The 19,281-nt window shown below is 50.2% G+C and overlaps 7 protein-coding genes across 7 annotated transcripts; 4 read left to right on the top strand and 3 right to left on the bottom strand.

The window, feature by feature from the left end:
* Positions 1 to 1,512: 1,512 nt before the first annotated feature.
* On the bottom strand, positions 1,513 to 2,018 carry N7519_000095 (uncharacterized protein; the record flags this gene model as incomplete). Its single annotated transcript, XM_057286875.1, has 2 exons — positions 1,513 to 1,756; positions 1,825 to 2,018. 2 exons carry the CDS (start codon positions 2,016 to 2,018, stop codon positions 1,513 to 1,515), a joined length of 438 nt encoding a protein of 145 aa, XP_057152958.1.
* Positions 2,019 to 6,026: 4,008 nt separating this feature from the next.
* Positions 6,027 to 8,080, top strand: N7519_000096 (uncharacterized protein; the record flags this gene model as incomplete). The annotated part of the gene is made up of 5 exons (XM_057286876.1): positions 6,027 to 6,247; positions 6,330 to 6,943; positions 7,014 to 7,263; positions 7,331 to 7,453; positions 7,519 to 8,080. 5 exons carry the CDS (start codon positions 6,027 to 6,029, stop codon positions 8,078 to 8,080), a joined length of 1,770 nt encoding a protein of 589 aa, XP_057152959.1.
* A 535-nt stretch (positions 8,081 to 8,615) lies between these two features.
* Positions 8,616 to 11,207, bottom strand: N7519_000097 (putative C6 transcription factor; the record flags this gene model as incomplete). The annotated part of the gene is made up of 2 exons (XM_057286877.1): positions 8,616 to 11,017; positions 11,141 to 11,207. 2 exons carry the CDS (start codon positions 11,205 to 11,207, stop codon positions 8,616 to 8,618), a joined length of 2,469 nt encoding a protein of 822 aa, XP_057152960.1.
* Positions 11,208 to 12,203: 996 nt separating this feature from the next.
* N7519_000098 (DUF500 and UBA/TS-N domain protein) lies at positions 12,204 to 13,256 on the bottom strand (the record flags this gene model as incomplete). Its single annotated transcript, XM_057286878.1, has 1 exon — positions 12,204 to 13,256. One exon carries the CDS (start codon positions 13,254 to 13,256, stop codon positions 12,204 to 12,206), a length of 1,053 nt encoding a protein of 350 aa, XP_057152961.1.
* Positions 13,257 to 13,901: 645 nt separating this feature from the next.
* Positions 13,902 to 14,165, top strand: N7519_000099 (uncharacterized protein; the record flags this gene model as incomplete). Its single annotated transcript, XM_057286879.1, has 1 exon — positions 13,902 to 14,165. The coding sequence occupies one exon, from the start codon at positions 13,902 to 13,904 to the stop codon at positions 14,163 to 14,165; it is 264 nt and encodes an 87-aa protein (XP_057152962.1).
* Positions 14,166 to 15,195: 1,030 nt separating this feature from the next.
* Positions 15,196 to 17,763, top strand: N7519_000100 (repressor protein; the record flags this gene model as incomplete). The annotated part of the gene is made up of 3 exons (XM_057286880.1): positions 15,196 to 16,344; positions 16,383 to 17,426; positions 17,491 to 17,763. 3 exons carry the CDS (start codon positions 15,196 to 15,198, stop codon positions 17,761 to 17,763), a joined length of 2,466 nt encoding a protein of 821 aa, XP_057152963.1.
* Positions 17,764 to 18,047: 284 nt separating this feature from the next.
* Positions 18,048 to 18,934, top strand: N7519_000101 (uncharacterized protein; the record flags this gene model as incomplete). Its single annotated transcript, XM_057286881.1, has 2 exons — positions 18,048 to 18,142; positions 18,199 to 18,934. The coding sequence occupies 2 exons, from the start codon at positions 18,048 to 18,050 to the stop codon at positions 18,932 to 18,934; spliced, it is 831 nt and encodes a 276-aa protein (XP_057152964.1).
* Positions 18,935 to 19,281: the final 347 nt, after the last annotated feature.

Here is a 19,281-nt window from a genome sequence, read left to right on the forward strand (position 1 = left end):
AAGAAAGAATGGAAACAGGAACAGATACATGGATTCTATTATACACATGGAAAATAACACTCAAATGCTATCACACTTCCGCCACAAGCTGGTCCTTGATGAGGATAAAAGGACCTTGCTCACGTTGATTGGAGCGTCAACATCGTGAACTGGAAGGTTGTGGTAGATGGCGATAATATATCAATGAGACGGATCGAGAGGCTTTGGTAGATGTGGATAGATAGTTGTATCGCTGAGATGTGACCGGACTAGGTCAACAGAGCCAGCTGTTGGTTGTTTCCTTTTTTGGTAGTGTTTCAACTGGGCGAAGCCACTCTATCCAGGTCGGTGTGACAATGACCATGATCGTGACAGTTGGTGGAGAGATGTGTGGCTATATGGTTGTGAGACCGCAAGGATTGATGTAGAAATGTGGGAGCATTGGCCCATCAAGAATATTTGAAAGAAGAATCCAGGTTGCAAGTCTTGGTTGTCGCAGTTGATACAGAGGTGTTTTGTGGATGCCAACTTGTGGGGGAATGTTTGAGCATATAGTTGGAAGTGTGGAAGTGAAGTGGGAAGTGGGGAATGGGAAGATATTGGGGCAATGTGTTGTCGAGATGGGTTCGTTCGCGACAGCTGGCGAAAAGCTGTTGGCCGGGTCGCTTTGCGAGGCCACGCCCGGTAGTTGGTCTGCCGCGAGGCAACTTATGGTGAGTAGCATTTAAACTACCGGCTGGGGTGCTTCCACTGTAAGCCTGTCGACCAGAACGGTTTCTGGCTGCTGAATCTTTGTGAGGTGAGGTGAGGGAGGGGAAATGATGGATGGGGGTGGGGGGTATAAGGGTTCCTAGGAACGAGTCAGCAAGTTCATCTTTTTAGAATGGACGGAATGGATATCGCAAGAGATATTTATAGTGGAGTGTTGTCATGATGCAAGGCTATCACGATAAAAGGCTGCCATACTTGTCGAAGATTGTTAATCAAGGTCGAGACAAAAAGATGAAAGAAGAGATGTGGGGGAGGAAGGAAGAAAGAGAGAAAGAGAGAGAGAAGGAGAGAGAGAGAAGGAGAGAGAGAGAGAGAGAAGGGGGAGAGAGAGAGAGAGAGAGAGAGAGAGAGAGAGAGAGAGAGAGAGAGAGAGAGAGAGAGAGAGAGAGAGAGAGAGAGAGAGAGAGAGAGAGAGAGAGAGAGAGAGAGAGAGAGAGAGAGTGTGTGAGTGAGTGAGATGGAGAAGAAGAGAGAGCGAGACTTTTGGGGGGGAGGGGGTATTTATATTTCCCCAGTGGCTGAAAGACAGGAAGAAACTGGGGGAACTGGGGTCGGCGACGAGCGACCCTTCCTCTATCTGGGGGAGTCACCTAACACCCTTTACATAGGGTCTATAATTCATCAGATTGCCTGGAGACATACAGCTATGTAATCCCGAAAATGAAGCTATTCATGAATTCCACATAGATCTACCAATATAGAATATAGACAGGCTTCAATTGACACCGTACAGACTCAACTGCTACTTGATACCTCGTCTTCTCACACGGGCATGTTAAGAACACCATCATAAGAGCAGCTCAGATGAACGCCACTTTCCGGATTGTCCACACAAGACCACTGCGTACCGGACCTCAGCAAGACCTGACCGTTCTCAGCAATCGGACCCGAGACTCTCTCAAGTCCAAGTGTAAACCGGTTAAAGTCCACGGCACCTTCAGGGAAGCGGATGTAGTATTGACTGTTGTTGCACCGGGCACTTTCCTTGGGCGAAGATCCGTATGACCTGACATCAAACCGGATTTGTTAGCGTCTGCCATTGTCAAGGGGTCCCGTTCAAAAAACTAAGCTCACCAGATTAGGTTGCAGTCCGTAGGGGTGTCGTCGGGGTAGTTTGGATCAGTCACGACGAAATGCATCGTAGCGGAGGAGCCAGCGCTAGCTCTGGCCCAGAAATCACTGATCTGGATAGAGCTGTCTCGTTCGATGATGGGGACGGCGAGGGCTGCACTGGCAGACAGGAGAAGGGAGAAGACAGTGAACCTCATATTGACTTGATAGAAAGATGTCTAATATACTGAGATGTGGATATGACAAAAGATTTCCAGCGGGAGAACGTATTTCTTATATCTTTTCAGGATCACCGATATCTCTCTACATGCATCCATAGATGGCCTAACGTATACCAATCTGACTGAAACACTGCAGCATACATGAAGCCCAGTCAAGTCCCTGGTTGGTCAAGTTGTAGACCGCCACCGTTAATACTTGCGGCTGAGCAAGACAAATAAAACACGATGCAGCCTCAATATGAATGGGAAGACTCAATTGGATGTATCCTATGTGGATGATCTATAATAAGAGTAAGGCCCCCCAGGTCACTTGGGGACTCAGAATAATTATGTCAGGTGACTTGCAGGGGTGTTTAGGGCGACTTGTCAGACATAGCGGGGAAAAATACCCACACGTGAACTGCTGACAGGGAAGTCCAAACGGCGCGAATCCAAGATCTCATTCGAGGTTCCAAGCTAGAGACATATTTTCTTCGGGACTGTACAGTGGAGATAGTCCACAGGTTCCAGGAGTCAGACTCAGCTTCTGGACAGTGTCTTGTGACCAGACTGGAGCATTGGCAGCGGCAAAGAAGGGTCGGAAATGGTGGATTAGCGTCTGGCTGGAGAAGTGCATTAAAGGTGGACGACCGGGGGACATACAAGATGGTGCAGTCCGAGCAGTCAAGCAGATTGACATGGATACGCGATTCGGGTCGATCGACTACAATCGTGAATTGGAGGTAATTGCTAAGTTCTCGCATTCTCGCGTTAGTCTCAACAGGAAAATTGAATAGATGAAGATGTACTAATAGAAGTAGTATGAGAGATGCTTTGTCAAGTCATTCGGATAGTACGAAGGACCCGGTCAGCTCTTCATAGCAATGGAATATCTCGAAACGGCGACCTTTTTGCATATCTATATCAAAAACCGCTACCACTGCCAGACGCTGAGAAGGAAATTGCATACCAGATTCTCGACGGTCTGTGTATGATGCATGAAAATGGATTTTCTCACCGAGATTTAAAACCAAATGTGGGTATACTATTGGAGTGCGGACAAGAGAGAATTCACTAAAGCGAATGTATAGAATATCCTTATTAAATCACACCCTCCAGACAAGTGGTGGATCAAACTCGCGGACTTCGGTATCACCTAACGTATCGAAGAAAGCCATGGACAGTCCACGACGCTAAAGGGTACTCCGAGATATTTGGCCCCCGAAATTTGGGGTTTTGCTGAGCGAAGGAGTGCATATGCCATTGATATCTGGGCGGTCGGAGAGATCGTATTTGAGATCCTTACCAAGAAACCTGCGTTTGCGACACCCAGATTGCTTGCAGGCTACAAAGCCAAACAGGACTTCCCAGTCACCATGCTTACTGATGCCGGTGTCAGTCAACCAGGCGTCGACTTCGTGCTTTCACTCATGTGTCCTAGTCCTAATGATCGAAATGGCGGCCACATCTGCCATTTCAGACGCGTGGATCCAACCGCCAATGCTCCAACCTCTTGGGTCCACGAAAGCTATTAAAGGCGAGCCATGAGTTCCCTCTCCAGCTACAATCATGACTGAAGTGTCTACATCGCGGACTACGAGATCTTATTCAGAAGCACCTAAGGATGTCTCCCATGACATGCCTAGTTCAACTACCACAGTGGAACTGGTAAACGCTGCCCAAGATAAGACCATTGTGCCGCAGGAAAAAGAGAAAGATACATTCTTTCCTAGGGACTAGAGCACCAGTCATTATGCAGTGTCAAGGCCAAGTCGAGACCCTTGAGTTCAGTTCTGCAGGATTCCGAAGCCAGCATCAGGCTGGTGACTCGTTCTATCGCCAGAAAGGTAGAAAGAGGCAGAAACCATGTTTCGACAAGCTCTTCAGAGGCGAGATAGGGTGCTAGGCCATAATCATGAAGAAACACTTAGCTCTACACACTGGCTTGGTCTCTCGCTCTATACCAAAAACGGTATGAAGAGGCAGAAATCGAATTCCGACGAGCGCTCCAGGGGCGAGAGGAGATGCTAGGTTACGGTCACAAAGACACACTCTACTATGCAAACCAGCTTGCTATGTCGCTTTATGATCAGGATCAATATAAAGAGGCAGAAACCATGTCCCGACGAGCTCTTGAGGGGCGAGAGAAGTTGCTAGGCCATGATCATAAAGAGACGCTCAACTTTACGCACAGGCTTGGTCTCTCGCTCTATTACCGAAAACGGTATAAAGGCAGCACCAACGTTTCGACAGGCTCTTCTGGGGAGAGAGAAGACCTTAGGCTATGATCATAGACATACGTTCTACTCTGCGTACTGGCTTGGTCTCTCGCTCTACTACCAAAAGCGGTATAAAGAGGCCGAAACCATGCTCCGACGAACTCTACAGGGACGAGAGAAGACACTAGGCCATGATCATGAAGAAACAGTCAATGCCAGAGAGTGCATGGATAAAGCCCATACGCGAGCCCTTGGTCTATAATAATCCTAATAGCCTTGGAGGTGGTTTTGAAGGGAGGGCATACAACATAGAGGTGTCTATGGAATTGGGTTTAGAAGCGTCTGCTTCGAAATAAAATGAAATACATTCAACTGGCAAAAGTGTATATACTATGTATATACTATGTATGTAGGTGGTCGCACCGATTTCGGGACTGATATAATTATATGTGGTCCTCCAAGGTACCTCTACGTAATAGTTTCCATAGTTGTAGACTGCTTCGCAGATTCTCACGATGATAGTCAGGATTCTGGCCCAAGTAAGTAACCTACACGAAGAAATAACTCTGTTGGGATTCAAGGAAAACCTAAATTGAAAAAGCAAATACAACTACGCTCACAGTTCACAGTTTCTATTTCCAGTCTTTTGATAACCTCGCTTTTAAGGTCTCCTAATCAATCTCTTGGCGACGATCATTGCTCTATACAGGGTTAGTCTCGAAACCCAAACGAAATACTCCGTATGTTGTGTAGGTTCAGATGACATGGACATGAACATGGTGAATGTGAATTTGATTCCATCAGCTTGCCAGAATTCCGTTTATATTCATGAAAAATCACGGTACTCGGGAAAAATGATTCGATATCAAAACCATATTGAATCCGTCAAGACTTCTATACTTCCTAGGAACATCAGAAAACCCAGGCAAGGTACACAAATGAGTCAAGCAAAACCAAGCAAAAGCAATGGCCATGACAGAGACTTACAGAGACTTCACGATCTTCGATGAGCATATTCAAAGATTTACTCCGAACCGCACGAACCGCCCCTCGCCTGGAAGATCTCCACTCACGCCAAGTCCAAATTCCAAAACTCACTGCAGATCTCTCCTGCTTGTGCGTCTGTCTTGGCTGCATCGTCACGGAACGGCCGAATGAATTGGCACATTGGCATCGAAGAGAGGAAATCGGATATCATTGAATGCAAAATTTGATTTATATGGACAGATGGCATGATCTCCAAGGGAAGATAGACGCACATCTGTGAATTGCCGACGAGCGCACCGTCCTCCAAGGCCAAGACCAAGACCAAGACCAAGACCAAAACTTTGATTACCTCCGATATTCGCGCAATTTCCGAGGGCAACAGGCCTACTTTCGTACTTTCGCCGATCCAGAGGGGTTTCATATGGGATTAGTGCCACCTGGCAACAGAAATGTATATCGACACCTTGCAAATGCAATTGCAGATGGAACTTCCATTCTCCAAGAGTGAAGAGACCATCCGATATTCGATATTCCTAAAGTTCAACTCCGACCACGCGAGGTCCGAACGAAACCTTGGAACCTTCGACGCTAAAGAACCTTGAGAAATTCGGATTTTTGCTGATTGGCTGCAGATTGAATGCGGATTTTTATCAGATGATCTGATAGGAGTTGGAAGTGATTGATTAATTTTAGTCTTGGGGGAGTTTTTCCCTATATAATACTCCCCTCCCAACTGGTCCCTTTCTAACATTTTTACTCAATTTGTTTTTCCCAATTGTCTCTCTCCTACTAAGGTACAATGGAAAAGACAAACATATCCGATCAGGTCACGCCGGCCACTACCAGCCGCGACCCTGAGAAAATGGAGGGATTCGACGTTCACCAGGGCGTGGACAACCCATCCGATGACAAGGCGAGCATGTCCGATCGGGACTCGCGTGACTTCCAAGGTGGTGTGCAGCGAGTGCGAGCCATTACATTGACATGGTCAACCAAGACGCTCGTTCTGATGTTCATTCTGTAAGTCTGTGGATCTCGATTGGCAACTTCCTTCGCCCAGGGTACTAGTAACGGAGTAAAACTGACATGTCACGAAATGCAGGCTCTATCTCGTGTCCTTCGTGGACGCACTCCTGAGCACAGTCGAAACCTCACTAAACCCCTACATTACCTCCTCATTCGGCAAGCACGGCCTCTTGACGGTCGTCAGCGTCCTCTCAACCATCCTGGGCGGCTCATCGAAGCTCACACTAGCCAAGATCATCGATGTCTGGGGCCGTGTGGAGGGATTCCTGATTATGCTTGTTCTTGTCGCGATCGGTCTGATCATGAAAGCCACTTGCAAAAATATAGAGATGTACACTGCAGCACACACTTTATACTGGGTGGGCCACATCGGTCTGACCTACGTCGTGGACATCATGCTGGCAGATATGACCTCCCTCCGGAACCGAATGATCATGCTGGGCCTGAACGGTACACCCGGTATCGCTAGTACCTTCGCAGGTCCGAAAATTGCCGCACTCTTCTACGCCAACCTCGACTTCCATTGGGCATTCGGTGCGTTTGCTATTATGCAGGTTGGAGTTTGTATCCCCGTCGCTGTGGTGATGCTGTTTATGCAACGTCGGGCGGAGAAGAGCGGTGCTCTTGAGAAGACTTATTCTGGACGTAACTGGTGGCAGTCGATCACTCACTATGTCATCGAGTTCGATGGTACGTATTTCCTCATATACGTCTTCTTTGCATTTGACATGTGACTAACACGAGGTGTGATTCTACCTAGTTGTCGGAATCATCTTGGTCACTGCCGTATTCACCCTAATCCTGCTCCCGTTTAGCATCGCCCCCTACGGACCCAAGGGATGGGCGACCGGATACATCATTGCGATGGAAGTGCTCGGCGTAGCATGCATTCCCGCATTCTACGTCTGGGAGCGATACGCACCGGTGCAATTCCTTCCGTGGAAGTATCTGAAACAGCCAACAATGATCGGCTCATGCATGCTGTACGGCGTGATGTTCATCTCCATCTTGTGAGTACCAGTCTCTTCCAGCCGTTACCACCAAAGGTAGCAGCAAAAGCTAACATGCGCAATCCAGTGCCTGGAACAGCTACTTCAGCTCGTACCTGCAAGTCGTAAACAGACTTGACATCACGTCAGCCAACTACGTGCTCAACGCTTTCTCCCTGACCTCTTACATCTTCAGTCCTATCTTTGGCCTGTAAGCACATTCTGCACCTCCCCGCACTCCTCCTATCCAAAATCTAACAAACCTTCCCCTGCCAGAGTAATCAGATGGACCGGTGACTTCCGATGGACCGCCATGGCTGGTATCCCAATCTTCCTTCTCGGAACGGCTCTTCTGATCCCGTTCCGTGCGCCAGACACCCACGTGGGCCTGCTAACAATGGTCCAAATTCTCGTGGGTCTCGGCAGCTGCATGTTCACTGTGTGTGGACAGATCGCTGTGATGGCGATCGTAACGCACCAGGAGGTCGCCGTTGTGATAGCGATCTGGGGATTGTTCGGGTCGATTGGAGCCGCCGTGGGATCTGCTATTGCTGGTGGCATGTGGAATAATATGTTCCTGAAGGAGCTAACTGAACGGCTGCCGCTGGAGAGTAAGCATCTTGCGGCCACTATCTATGCCAATATCGTGACGCAGATGAAGTACGCCGATGGCACCCCTGAGCGGGAAGCTATCGTTGGGGCTTATGCTGATATCCAGAGGAAGATGGTGATTGTTGGTGTTTGTTTCGTACCGCTGTGCATTGTGTGCACTTGGTTCTGGAGGAACGTTAATGTTAAGAAGTTGCAGAAGGAGCAGACGACTGGAAACGTTTGGTAGAGGAATGTGGGTTGTGGGGAGATAAATTTTGGATCTTTTGGATAGAGATAGAATGTCGATACGTCAATGAGTTATATATAGAAAATTTCTGCTTTACGAAGTTGAGTCTTTTGTTATTTTCGATGAAATCTCTCGTTTGTAGTGTGGCTTCAGCTACTATACTTGTATAGATGCGCTGGAATTCGAATCCTTCTCCTAAATATACATAGTTTGATAGGCGTTCGGTCTCTCATGAGGCGAAACGAAACTCTTCTTCCTGCGCCGAGGGGGTGACATTTGGAGTATGAGCCGTCGAGACGAATCTCACAGGTAATTTGACACTAAGCATTGGACTTAGATTGTGAGGGTGGCTATTATGTGGCCAAACAGACCATCGTGTCCCGTTAGACAAAGACTGTGCCTGAAAGTACAGGAAAGGCTATCGACAGCCCAGAAGGTCAATGGGATACCCCAAATGGGCGATGACCATGGATGATGGGTAGACCAAAGTAACATGGTCTTTAAAAGCTAGCTGGCGAGACCATACCGAGATCTCTCAGCTGCCCATAGACTCCTCGGGGACCTCCTGGAAAGTCTCCGGGAAGAATCCAGGCGGCGGCCATATATCTGCTATAGAAGGCGGATGAACCAGTGGCTGTGATGCGCCCAAACGATCCGGGTCATGACAGAAAGCCTGGAATGTACTATCGTCCAAGAAGCCGAAATCCTTCAGACCGGCCTCGCGGTTCGTAGACCATTCAGTTGTATCCAGGTATGCGAGGTCTTTGAAGATGGCATCAATATCACCGACGGAAGTGATGTTTCCAGGTATCATCGGGTTTGAAGCTGCCGAGTCGGGAGTTTGAGGTTGTGGTTGCTGATGTTGTGCGCTGGCTGCGGCATACGCGGAATCTGCTCTGCTGCGTGGAGTGATCTTGTCTAGTAGGACAGACCGTCCTTCCCTTGGGTGATGTGGTGATACGTCCATAATACCTAAATCCGTGTTTTCCATTACTGTGTCTTTTGGGGTCAAAGATTGCCCATCGACTGGCATACTGATGCCAAGGATGGAAGAAGTGTAATCTCCGTCGCCGTTTTGGGGTAGGCTGCGAGCTCCGCCCGGGTATTGCATGGAGTCGGCCATGGGTGCACCGGAAAACGGACGGCCGACTGCCCCGGAAAAGTGGATAGCCCCCCCAACAACATCTTTGGAGTACTGCCACCTTTCCATGACGGAAACTAAAGATCCATAGGCTGGCCATGCGGAAACGAAAGCTGCGGTTTTGTGTCGGAACTCGTCTGTCCACCTGGCAAAGGGGAAGGTGTCCGATGAGTCGGCAGTAGTCCGAAGTCGGAACGCTTGCTCCGCAATTGTGCGAAGGCTTAGCTCGAAAAGCGGTGGAAAACCGCATATGGAGAAGTTCTCCAAGTGTTGGGTGAGCATAGAGAGCCCTCGGTAGAGGAGCTTCTTGGCCCCCTCTGTGGCTGGGCGCTGTGAACGGTGCAACCCCTGCTCACCCGAGATCAATTGGAGATAGAGCCAAAGCAGGGTAGCCACATAGGTCAGCCCGAGGTAACTCTGATGGGGAAGCAAGGCTGAATGCCGTTCTGGATAGATGCTTTCCGGTCCAATCAGGCGGCATCCCAGAGGTAGGCAGTCGTCCCACTGCTTAAGCTCCATAACCAATTGCTGCGCAAAGGTGGCCATATTGTACCCCGAAGACACATGACGAGAGATCTTGTTGAGAACACTCGCCAACTCAACCAAGCGGTTGAAGCAGCTCAGGGCCAAGAGTGGTCCTCGGCGCGGTGGGTTCTTACTGCCCTGTGGAGCACCTGTGGGTGGTAAAACGTCCACCCAGGAGTTCCACTCCTCTAATCCGTCCTCCTCCAAAAGGCCCACGGCAGTAATGTCGCTTGGAGGCATGGCTGGACTCCTTGAAAGACGGAAAGAGAGCAATGAATCAACTACAAAGCATCCCAAGAAGACCGCTTTGCCTTGTCTGAGTTCATCAGACCGACGACTGTCGGACACACTTCCAAGACCCATGGCAATCGCCATGCGCACTGCCTGGCCGCTCAACAACCAAGCCGCGGTCCAATCTTCAAGGCCCATATTCACCAAGGTCAGCAGCAGCAATGCCTGGATATGGCCAGGTTCATAACGCTCTTTCTCCGTGGGAATGAGATTCCGCGAGACGGCATAGTATTCCTTTGCCAGGGCGACCGTTCCAGCGGGACCTGCCCGTGAATGCGTTCGCGATTGAGTAATGGTATAACTCAAGATTGCCCACAGGGCGGCATGATCGCCGGACCCAGGTGAGGCCGTGGCAATAGAGAGAGGGGCGTTGGCGTAAAGGTAGGAAGCGCGAAGAATGTTATGCTTGGCCACCACGGGAAACCATGAATGCGTGACCGCAAAGTATATATCGAGCAGCTGCGAAGTCTGAGGTGGCAACTGCAGGGTATGTGGACTGGCAGCGATCCCCTGGCCACCTGGCTCTTTCGACAATCGAGCCCGCTTCACACCCGGCGATGCAGCAAACGGCTCAACCACACGCGGAGCACCCGGATCGAGCGGGGTGGAAGTGCGAGCTACTCGGAACCCCCATTGACCGTCGGGCCCATCATCTTGCGGGTTACGCGATCGCTTCCCGGTCGCCAGGGCTGGTGTATCTGAATTAGAGAGCATTTTCTCCAGCGCGCCGAAGAGCCGACTCGTTTTCCAAGACTCGTGTAGACTTTCGGAGGCACTATCGTCCGACCACACGGACATCAGCTTCTCGCGACGACCGGTGGACTCGGCGGTATTTCCTAGCATGGCCAACATGGTATCCTCGAAGCCGTCGATGTTGCAGATCGACAGCGCCCACAGCTTTTCCAAACCACGGACGTAGCCCTCGGGGAGACCGCGTTTTCTTCGCATGGGGGGTCGTAGGAGCAGGACTGGCCCGATGCCTGACAGGCGGAACAAGTGGGACGAATGCCATCGCATTTATCCTAAGATCGGCGAGATATTAGATTGGGGGCAAATGAGATATACGAGGAAAGAACATGGCTGGGCGCGACTCACTTTCTTACTGCGACAGCGATCGCAAGCTCGGGAGACCCTCTTGCGCCGAGGGGCCTTATCCGATCCCTCATCCATGGAGAGGGGCTATTAGCGCGGGCAATACGCCATGTAGAGGAAATAAGGGGACCAGCAGTTCTCTCTCAAATTCCGAATGCACTGGAATTAATAAAGTAATGCAAGGTTATAAGAAACAGGCCGAGACTCGGAACAGTCGAAGAGTAAGACCAGAAATAGAAAAGTGGAGGAGCGGACTCTGACCCATTACTATGTCACCTCTACGGCAGAGGTTACAGGCCGAGGAAGGGTTCTCGGGCGTAAAGTTCGGGATGTGAAGGCACTCGGAATTATCGGGGGGGGATCTCCACGTCCCCACAAAGCCTTCCACTTGAACATTTAGTGTATCATAGTAGATATTTATATATTCATATGTTCTCGTATATGAACGAGATCATTTCTAGAGCAATTCTATAATTAGACATATAACTTTTACCCTAGTTAATGAGTAACTATATAACTATACCTAGGTAACTATGATCAGGAAAGGCATCAAGGCATTCCCGACGTATACCCAAAACCCGACGCTTAACCCGATTTGGACTCTATATAACAACTGTAGAACTGTAGAACTGTAGAACTGTAGAACTGTAGGGTTAAAGGAGATCTACCGTGATGCCTCGGGGAACCTTCTGCATAGATAATAGATACTTCACTTGAGCTAAACCTCCAAGGCTGATAGTTAGTCTTTCATAAGTCTATATTGTACTTGACACTGTGATGATCCAAAGCTCATTGGCACTACCTAGGTATCCACGGGCCAACATACACTTAGCATGCATACTGCACCTGAGGGATGGAGAGTTTTGTGGTCGAAGGGTTTGGGAACTTTGAGGGGCTCATGTTCGTAGAGCAATTGTTATTCTTGGTTCTAAGGATAGGGTTCATCTCACTCAATTCAGAAGACTCCAATATATAGTAATCCCACGCAGAAAGACATCTGACCGTTAACTCTTATTGGACTCGAAAACAAATGTTTAACCGTCCGCACGCCATCCTTCAAGCGTATGTCAGGAATCAATCGTGTTTTTCTGGCCCAGGACCGTAATTCATCACATTGGATGCCCAATGGGCATCCGCATAAGGCGCATTATTTGGGGCTGCATACGGTCCATGCGGGGCCGCATTGACCCCAGACATCATAGCCGGTTGGGCGGAGTACTCAGGAAGATGACCAGGGGCAAAGTCACTAGGAGTCGGCCCCGTCGGCGCCTGCACTCCAGTAGGCACTCGATCGAAATGTGCGTCTCCCTGTGCCGAGTGCACCGTGTGCGTCAACATTCTCGCGCCCGGATCGTTTGTCCGAACTCGCCCCGACATGATATCCTTGACAGGCACCTTTCGGCCATAGAATCGCTCGTTCTCGTCGTTGCGCTCGATAATGATGCTTCCGTCGACTTGCATACCGGCATAGAATCCCCGGCTCTTGACGTAGGTCCAAATCGGAGCCCGACGCTTATGCACCTCTGACTCCAGCACACCTCCGATTCCAATCGGTCCAGCGGCGACGGTGACTTCGCTGCCTAGGGTCACACGCACGTTGTAGAAGGCCTCCAGTGCTTCGTAGGTGTTGATCACCATAACACAGTCGTAGATATCCGCACCAACCAGGAACCCAACGCCCGCAGTATGCATCAGGATCCCAGACGGGGCACTCCACTCCCCCGTCTCAGGCATGCGTGCAATAAGCACTCCGCTCCCAGAAGCACCACTAACCCACAACCCCGTCCGCATCGCCGTAAAGATAACCAACCCCTTTGCGTCGCGGATGACCTCCTTTGGGATCTTCTTCAGCACCTTCTGCTTCCCGCGGGGTCTATCGATCTGGCTCTCTGCTCCGTTCCCAGGCGGAAGCGCCACTGGCGGCAAGTCCTCGACATAGACACCGTCTTTGCAGAAGCTGCGGAGGATGCGGGCGACTTTCTCGCTTTCCTTGTCGAGGGTCATGGGCCAGAAGGCCTCGGAGCCAAGTTTGTTACTGAGGCGGTTGACGGGGGCACCGAGTTTATCGAGGGCATCCCAGCCTTTGTCGAAGCCTTTTTTGCCGTAGGTCTTTGTTTTGCTCCACATGCTTTGGTTTATCTGTAGCGAGGGGTGCTCTGGCTTGGAGCACTCGAAACACAACCTTGGAAACTACCTAGATATAAGCCGCCCCTATGAAAATAAGACCTAGGTCGTGCATACCTAGGTAGTATGAGCTAGCGCATTATTAATGGCTCTCGGCCCGTTGGGAAGTCCCGGGGCCCTCGATTTGGCTGACAACCCGCTTCGGTGTCCAGGTGCTATAAATAGTATCAATTTCGTATTCGTGTTCATCGATGTGTTGTACGTTCCACAATCAAACCTGGGTATACATATTTGTAACAACATAGTATTCCCAAAGACGCAGTCCATAACCTTAGTCGACTTCGTCCACTTTCTCGGCTGAATTGCCTCTAGGATACTCCATGAGAAATAAGCGTCAGGTCTTTCTTTCGCTGCACCATCGCAATTCTCTCTCTCGGTGGAAACAGGCAGCGATTTGGCTATGCGGCCTACCACTGGGGGATTTTCATTTCTCCTAAAAGTCCCAGTAGGCCGGAGTGCTATGCTTTTGACGTCAGCAATGGAGTTGTCCTCGATCCGGTGCATCGAGTCAATCTTAACGAAGAGGGCAATTGGCACTTTCGAGAGAAAGTAAACGATCCAGACCAGGACAGTCTACTTGGAAGGGTCATGATTGGAAAGGTGCCTCATGAGGTTACCTATGCGCAAATCCGCGACCTTTTTGAATCGATCCCACTACCGCAAAAGGATGCTATACCAGAACAAAACTGCGTCACTTGGACGAGAGCTGCAATTCGTAAGCTTCGGGAGAACGGTCTTGCAGAGCAATTCGATCTCGATCGGTTTATGGACGAGTCGCTCGCATTCGCAGATCAACGCTTGCACACCGGATCTACACCCACTAGCATCAATTACACTACTAGGCCCATGTGACTGGCGAAAGGCGTTAGATTTGAAGTAGAATAACCAGCTATATTGCAGTTCTATAAACGAGGACTTGCTTGGTTTCACCATACTAGGGAATGTATAGAAATGATCTGGAGTGAAAGCGATGAATTTACAGAAGAGCGGACGAACTAGAGGAGAGAGGAAGAGAATGGATCGTGTTCTATATAACTGCATGTCGTGGACATTCTAATAAGGATCTTATGACCTCGATCCTTTGATGGGCTTCGGACTATATGGGTCTTGAAGATATTGAACAAACCTTCATAGATCTCATACTTGTATACTAGACTAATAGGCAAGTAGATATCCTATAGCTCCTTATTAAAATGACTAAATCCAGCGTTTACTTGGTTCCATCTACCTCTCTTCGCTATTCAATCTTCTACAACCCTAGCGGGGTCCTACGTGTAGGTCTGTAATTGGTAATTTGGAAGAGCAGCGAGAGAGAGGGAACTATCGAGTTGGAATAGACTGGGCGAGTGGATATTCAATCATCTCCTGCAATTTCATGCAGATTGAAGACTTCAATGTTGCTGAAAAGCACTATAAACCAACATCTACAATGTAAATATCCATAAAAACAGTCAATAGAATCTCACATTGACCTTTTCAGACCAGTTTCCGGTATAGAAGTGATCAAGAGATATAATAATTGACACGAAAGGATGTGCCAACTCCATTGCCGAGTCGCATAGATCTGGTGGAAAAGCCTTTTGCCGGAGACAATCCGGCAACCTCCCAGTTCCTCATTCCGAAACATTTACCAACTCGGAACATCTGGGGTATTCAAGGTTGTGAGATTACCTAGGTATTATACTGACAACCTTAAATTCCAGACTACATTATCCTATCTATCATTCACAGCAGTCCCAGCAGTCCTGCTCATCCCTCCTCATCCCTTCTCAACCTCCTCAACATCTCCCCGCATTCCACCTCTGCGATTCTATGCCTTGAGTGCATCTGATCATGGCGCTCGTTCACTCGACATAGACCAATTGATTTATCACCTCTCACCATGCTCGATCCTAAACCGTCTATTCCTCCCACGGCCGACGCCAAGTCCGACATCCCCGCATGTGCCACCAAAGAATCTTCCTCTCCCATGCTCCGCCCCGAGGCTGCCCCTCGCACATTTGCTCCCAATGCATCCCTCGTTCTGATCGGCATCCGCGGATGTGGCAAGCGCTCCCTAGGCTTCGTCGCCGCGACCGCGTTGAAGCGACGCTTCATTACTGAAGACCACTACTTCCGGGAGGTCACGGGCATCACGCGACAGGAATACCTCAAGCAGTATGGCAGCCAGGAGTTCCAGCGCCGCGACATTGAAGTCCTAAAGATGATGCTGGATAACCACCGCACGGGATGTGTCGTTGAGTGTGGGCTGGCCAGTCTGACGCGACCTGTGCAGGATCATCTGCGTCGCTATTCCCGGTCCAACCCTGTGGTTCATTTGCTGCGCGATATCGATCGCATCCAGCAATTGCTCGGCCTAGAGGACCAGGCGGTGCGGTTGTTCCGGGAGGGGGACCCGATGCATCGGATGTGTTCGAATTTCGAATTCTATAACCTTGAAGATCGGAGGCGTATGTCGGACGATGGGAGCCCAGATCGCCGGTCTGCGGATTATTCCTTCAAGTTGCAAGAGGTCAAAGAGGATTTTACACGATTTGTGCAGTTTATTACTGGACTCGATGTGAATTATTCGAGCTATGACTCGCCGTTCGTTCTCTTAGAGACGCCGCCAGAACTGCGCTCTTTTACCCATGCTATCTTCGTGCGGTCTTCAGATCTGATCGCCGACAATGTCAACCTGACTGAGCTTGAGTCTGGTGGAGATGCCATCGAGCTGTGCGTTGATCGCTGGAGCCCAGACATGGCAGCCACCGTCAGCAAACAGGTCTCTGTCCTGCGTCGAAATGCGCGGACGCCTGTGATTCTCTCTGTTGACATCTCCTGTATCGGCACCGGCTCCCCGGAACCGGCCACCTCTTCTTCTCGGCCTTACTTTGATATTCTCGAGCACGGTTTGCGCCTGGGTGTGGAATATCTTGTTGTGGATCTGACTCAAGACCGATCCCGGCTGGCTGGGACCATCAGAAGTCGTGGGAATACCAAAGTCATTGGGCAGCAGGTCTTTGAGCCATCTTCCCCACTACATGGGACAGTGCGGGTTGCGTAGCCGTCTACGATGAAGCTGAAAAGCTCGGCTGTCAGCTCGTGCGCCTCCTCCGAGTCGCAACAAAGCGCGAGGAGAATGCCGCTGTGATTGAGTTCTCCAATAAAATCCGATCCCTCCCGGGAGATCACCCACCGCTCATCGCCTACAATATCGGTGCCCTGGGCCGTACCTCACAAGTGTTCAACTCGATCCTCACTGCAGTAACACATCCAGCGATCACCCAATCTGCAGAGAATAAGCACGACCCGCAAATAACCTCTCGCGACGCCGTCCGCGCGCTCTTCCAAAGTTACGTGCTCGACCCACTCAAGTTCTACATCTACGGAGAGAACGTCGCCTACAGTCTATCCCCGGCAATGCACAATGCCGCACACCAACACTGCGGCATGGGCCACACCTACAGCATCCCAGATTCACCCTCTCTCGCAGTCTTAGACCGACTGGGCCGGGATCCACACTTTGGAGGATCCAGTGTCGTGCAGCCATGGCGTGTACAGGTATATCAGAAGCTCGCATCGAAAAGCCGACATGCTGAAGCCATCGGGGCAATCAACACAATTATGCCGCTTCGCGGGCATGAAGACGGAACGATGTTCCCACTCCAAGAACAAGCCAGCCGACGCAACCAGGCTGGGCGTGTGCTAGGGTGGTACGGCGAGAACACCGACTGGGTCGGGATAATGACGTGCATCAGGCGACATCTCTCGCCGCGCAACGCAATCAGCGCAAAAACAACAGGCCTAGTCATTGGCGCGGGCGGCATGGCGCGGGCCGCCATCTACGCCATGCTCCGACTTGGATGTCGGAAGATCTTCATCTACAACCGCACGCAGTCGCGTGCCGAGGAAGTCGCGCGCCACTTCAACTCCTGGGCGTCGTCGCAGGTTGACTCGACTGAGGTGGTTTGTGTCTTGCAGTCGCTTCAGGAAGACTGGCCTGCGGGCGTTGCTCAGCCTAGTCTCATTGCCTCTTGTGTGCCGGCTGATCCAGATCGAGATGAACCACCGGCGAACTTTGAGATGCCGGTGCAGTGGCTTGGGAGTCCTACAGGGGGTGTGATACTCGAGGTGGGCTTTTCCTCCCTCCCCCGACATCTGTGTATCTCTTGTCACACGTACTAATCGAATATAGTTGGCCTATAAACCCCTCGATACACCACTGCTACGACAAATGCGCCGAGTCCGGAGCGAGACTGGGCGGCCTTGGGTCTTGTCTGACGGATTGGAGAATGTTACTGAACAGGGTATTGCTCAGTTTGAGTTGATGACAGGCCGCAAAGCACCTCGGCGGCTTATGACCTATGAGGTCTTACGCAATTATGTAGGTGACAGTGGGCGTTTTGACGAGAAGACTATTCAGGCTCGTCTAGATGGTGTTGGGTCTCCGATGACTGGAAAGGAATAGAGGGTTCCAAGGTTGGAATGGGTATGATCTTTTCTTCCTGACTCTTTTTTTTGTCAGTCATGTATATATATAAAACAATCTCAAACAGTTCATATCACAGACTAGTGTAATCTCAATCGAACGTGGGCTGATAACACTCTCCTATCGGCACACCGCCCGGGCTTTCTTTTGTTTGGGTCTCCTTGTCAGCTTCACTTCACTCGACTTCCCCTAAAGTTTCTTGTTCTCATAGCCATCTATAATATACATATTCAAATTGGCTTGAAAACGGCATACCATCACCAATGCCAGGGTTTTCGCCCGAGCAGCCCGACTCGATAACGGCAACATGGAAGAAACGCAAGTGGGACCATGAGGAGTCTAGGACTCTGGCACGTCCGTAAGTCTGACAATGTTTCTCTTGGCGGGGTGACAGATAGACTAATACGATACCAGAACAACATATGTCCCATCTTACCGAGTCGATCGGCCCGAGTACGATGGTGGCTGCTCATTGCCTCTATCACGACACCCAGACGGAACAGACATCTCCTTCCGACCACGCTGCCTCCCTCGCAAGCGCCGACATGTTCAAGGCCCTTACCTTACACTGCCATCCCATCAGCACCAGCATCAACATCAACTGCAGCAGCCACATCAACTCCAACACCAACAATCCCCAACCCACCTCTCCCCAAACATCTACGGCACCCCAAACCAAGACCCATACTCACCCCCGGTCTCCCCCAAAACCCTCGTCCCCTTGCACTACCCAACCCAACAATCGGCTTCTCCTTCTGCGCTCCGGCCTTGTCACATCTGCCACCGCCGTCCAACAACCCGCCAAGTCCTCGACGCCTACGCAGATTGTGATCTCTGCCACGAGCGAGCATGCTTCATCTGTCTCCGACAATGCGATAGCGCATCCTGCGGCGGGGCATTCGGTCTGTCGAAAGATTCAAGCATACATATGCACATGCACACGAGCTCAACCGACGATGCCAGCTACGATGTCAGCGAGGCGGCCAGGAGGAAAATCTGCTCCGGCTGTGCTGTGGAAGAAGTCACCGACACCGGGGCGGAGATTGTCCGCTGTCTTGACTGCGTGCGTGGTGCAGGCTCGTGGGCTGCGGCGACTATACCGTCTGATTGGGCTCTGGATGATATGCGGCATGAGGATATGACTGGGTGAGGGCTATATGGGGTTGATTTCCTCGCCTCTATGGGGGTTGAAGATGGATATGACAGAATGACACATGAAACTACGGCATAACATCCTTTACGACCTCAGGGTTGTTTTTGCTGCTCCTTGGGGAGTGGTTCTTTTTCTCGGAGTTTGATATTGGGACTGCACTGGACTGGAGGAACTGGGATTAAGGTGGATATTTTCTTCTTTTGGCATTTATATTGTACATGCAGCATGGCGAATTAATGATCTTTGGTTCTTTTTTATCTAGCATATAGCATAATGATATCTGCCTATTTGTATACTCCTATGTGTACATAGACTACTCTCGGTTTACATGTAGATGCGCATCT

This window comes from Penicillium mononematosum, assembly GCF_028829835.1.
Source record: "Penicillium mononematosum strain IBT 11891 chromosome Unknown utg000001l:1.0-4488741.0:1.0-4491989.0, whole genome shotgun sequence".
Classification (NCBI taxonomy): domain Eukaryota; kingdom Fungi; phylum Ascomycota; class Eurotiomycetes; order Eurotiales; family Aspergillaceae; genus Penicillium; species Penicillium mononematosum.